This window comes from Neopelma chrysocephalum, unplaced genomic scaffold (assembly GCF_003984885.1).
Source record: "Neopelma chrysocephalum unplaced genomic scaffold, ASM398488v2 Primary Assembly neopelma1_120481, whole genome shotgun sequence".
Taxonomy (NCBI): domain Eukaryota; kingdom Metazoa; phylum Chordata; class Aves; order Passeriformes; family Pipridae; genus Neopelma; species Neopelma chrysocephalum.
In genome coordinates, this window is record NW_020929571.1 from 1 (window position 1) to 3,843 (window position 3,843).

The 3,843-nt window shown below is 42.8% G+C and overlaps 1 protein-coding gene across 1 annotated transcript; it reads right to left on the reverse strand.

Annotated features, from left to right (window-relative positions):
• Positions 1-283: 283 nt before the first annotated feature.
• LOC113962193 lies at positions 284-2,043 on the reverse strand (the record flags this gene model as incomplete). Its single annotated transcript, XM_027672989.1, has 2 exons — positions 530-2,043; positions 284-431 (listed from the first exon to the last, which is right to left on the reverse strand). Coding segments are annotated over exons 1-2 (1,662 nt in total), but the record flags the coding sequence as incomplete, so codon positions are not given.
• Between the last annotated feature and the right edge of the window lie 1,800 nt (positions 2,044-3,843).

The window sequence follows — 3,843 nt, forward strand, 5'->3', positions numbered from 1 at the left end:
TTCCTTTTTCTTTTAAATCTCCAATAACTGGAGTGATTCCTTCCCTTACTCCCAAGGGTAAGGGGTAAGGTTTGACATTGGTTACTAGGGAGGGAGGAAGAGCAGGGGCAGGACTTAGTAAATACAGATGTGGGATTTCTTTTCCAAAAGCCCATATGTTTCCTTCCTCATCAGTCCAAGACCTTCCCTTCAGGAGGTCTAGCCCCAGTAAATTGGTAGGAAGTTTACCCAAAATCATTAGGGTTTCAACTGCTTTCTCCTCCCCTGGCAACCAGCATCTTACCTTTGCTGTTATCTGGGGTTGTACGTTCCCAAAAGCATCCGCAACAAATACTCCTTTACGTGAGGGAGCGATTCCACATGCAGATGCATCTTCAATTTTCAGGGCAGATACCTGAGCACCAGTGTCTATTAAAAAAGTTACAGGAGTTCTGTGGGGACCAATAGGAAAGGTTATTAACAAATCTCCCTTGGAAATTTTGGTAAACCGTCTAATGTAAACCCAACCTTTGTCCCCCGGCTTACCTACTGAGGACGAAGAGAGGAGTTTCCCATCACCTCCCCCTGCTGTGATCCCTCCCCTTTCTGTGACCCCTCCAGGGCAGGGACTGTAGCAGGGACAGCTTTCAGGGATTCCTCCTTTACTGGCCATTCTTGAATTAATATTTCTAATTTATCTGTGGGTTGGCCATCCATTAGAGATTTTGGGATTCCTTTTTGCAAGCCCAAAATCCACAGGGTATTCTTTTTTTCCCTGTATCCCCCAGTGTTAGTGGGTCCTCCTTGTCCAGAGGAGAATGTTACCTTTTGGAGTCTTGCTAGAGTATTTTTGCATTCTGTGCGCCGAATTGATTTAGTATCAGTAGTAATTGAGGGTACTGGACCATATTTTCTTCCATAATTAATTAATTCCTGTGCAACTTCTCCCCAGGTCCAAATCTTATTTTCTCCACGGTAACGACTGGGGGTTAAAGCTGCTTCTAAAGCGGTTGCAGTTCTTTCCCCTTTGGTGAGGCTTTCTATTCGGTTTTTTAGCTGAATGCCAATGGACTTCAAAGTTTCAGGGAGTCCCCTGATAAGGGGAATCATTCTTTCGGGATCAACAGGCAGCATCATAGGGGATTCACGTCTTGGTGTTAATTCCCTATCATACATCATTTGTAAACAAGCAGCCTTTTGAACACTTTCTACAATCTGATTAACATTTCCCACTATAGCCAGGGGGTCTCCCCTTTCCAAGGGGTTGAGTCCTCCCGCCCAGTAAGCTGGTCTTTGAGTAAGAGACCAGGGGCCCCGGTTATCTCCTGTGGTCAGGAAAACTCCGGCTCCCCAAAATCCTTCAGCCTCTTTTTCTGTTAACAAAATTTGGTCACCCCCAGTAAGAGAAACTCTCCAAATATACTCCGTCTCAGATTCCTTAGGGGTTCTGCTATATTCCTTTTTTAACTTAGCTAATTCAGTTGCTGTATAAGGGATTTCTTTTGTAGTTATTTGAGGTGTGTCGTCATCCGAGCCCTCATATGTGTATTCTGTTTTAATTAGGGGATGGAGAGACACCGACAGCTTTTCTACTTGATCACACAAAGGTTTTAAGTCAGAGAGAGGGTATATTTCTTTAGATGACTCCAGCTCTGACTCCCTTTTGCCTTCTTTCATTAGTCTTGCATACAGCTCTTCTCGGAGCACACGGGCTGTAGCCCTTTGATTTCTCATCTCTTCCTGGGGGACAGCGGCAGTAGCCTTTTGTTCCTCCAACTGCATCTGCAAAGACTTAACTGAGTCTTGCAGTGAGTTAACCCTTTCTATGTGGGCTTTTTGCTGCTGTTCTTTGTTGTTAATTGCAGTGATTACAACTGCACCTAGTATTGAACAAACGATAGGTTTTCCTTTACCTTTTCTCACCCCTGCCCGCAGGGTAGAGATTCGGTCAACAATTGCTTGAATATTATACCAATTATCTTGTGCCCATTCCATTCCCGGAGGAGATGGCCTGGCACCAAATTCATCTAACAGATTATTAAGCACTTGCACATTATGTTCCATGTTACCACAAGTTCGGAGCGATCTTCTCCAGAGAGCCCCTCTTAAAAGTTACAGCAAATTTCCAAAGTCTCGCTCCTTCCTCTGGAAAGGTACCTTTTAAAAAGTTACTTTACAACCAAAACCGGGGTGAGCTTACCTGGGGGGCCCCTCGTAAAAGTTACCTTCCAAAATTTCACCCCTTTTCTCCCCAGAAAGCACTAAGTTACGATGTGCACATTAACTTCAAAAACAAAACAAAAGAAAACAAAAAACCTAAAGAAAACTTGTAAAGTCAAAGTCCTTAAGTCACACAGTCATAAAGTCAAAAAGGAAAGGAAGGTAGGAAGAAAGGAAGGTACCTTATTCCGATTGTTTTATCGCAGAATGATCGATCATAAAAATTAACAATTAACAGGTTTTGGAATGAACAGTTTTGCTTCAAGGATCCTGTCCGTGACGCCAATAAAGAAATGTTACAATCTGCTAAAATATTACAGAAAGAACTTTTAGATTCGAATATTCCCTTGAGCAAAATTAAAACTCATACAAGTTATCTGTTCATATCAAAATTGTTTTTATTAATTGCTAAGAGATGCAAAGAGAAAGAGGAAAAATAAGAAAAGGTTGGAAAATGCTAAGATTACTTTTAGAAGCAGAGAAAAGATTACCACCAAAAACTACCTTTTCCGTGGAACTGGTCTGGGGGGGGGGAAGAGGAAAGCAGTTTTCTGCCTTTTTTTTCTCTATCTCTGCTGCTTTTTCGGTGTTATCTCTTTAGCAGCAGGGGGTCATTCACAACTTCAGTTCTCTGGAATGCGGCCAGGATGTGAACTCCAGGATGTGAACTCCGCTGCTCAGGCCGGCCCTGCCTCAGGTTGTGCAGAGGCCTCGGTCCCGCTGTACCTCTCAGAAATACAGTCAGGGTGGTATGGTGGGTCTCAGTCCAGTCCACTTCAAGACGGCAGAGGTCCAGTCTTCTGGTGATGGGCAGGCAGCTTTCGGTGGCAAGAGAAAAAAGGTGAAGGCGAGGCGGGGGAAAAACTCTTAGCTGCTAGAGTCAGTTGTCTTTCCCACTCCTCTTTCCCTGCTTTTCCCCAAATTTCTCCTCAGCTTTTATAGTGTTCAAAGGAGCTTGTCTGTGGTGTTTTGGCACGTAGCCCTGTTCAGATGTTTGAAGAGATATAATAACCATGAACAATAGCAGGATCTTCTGGCAGGAAAACTCCAGTGGGAAATTCTGGTGAGAACTTCTGGTGGAAAACTGACACAGAAGTTTTGGTAGGAAGTTTTTGACAGGTAGAAACAATGGCGAAACATAATTTTTGGCATTTGTATGTTATCTGTCTGTTACACGCCACCCTGTGGTTCGACATTGTTTCTCGGTACATCGAGGTAGTTTTCTTCAGTGGTGGTAATACGAATATAGCGAACAGAAGGAGAGAAAGAAACAAACAAGCGGTTTTTCATGCATTTAACTAGGCCAATGCCAATAATTAGGAACAAAATTCCAATGACAGTTGCTATTCCAATTTGTGCTATCCATTTTCCCCATCCAGTGAGTCCTAAAGACTCTAGGATGTTGGTAATCCATGTTCCATCTAACACTTCTGGCGGTTGCATTGCTTAAAACAAATTTCTAGTGTGGTTACTTATTTCTCTCATTGTTGTTCATGCCTCCTCAATGGAGGTTGAAGCATTATAAATTGTTACACAGCATTCGGTTTCTGATAAATTTAACATTCCACAAACACCTTGTTCTTTTAACAGTAACATGTCTAATGCTAATCTGTTTTGCAATGTCATCTTAGTAGTTTGCTAAGG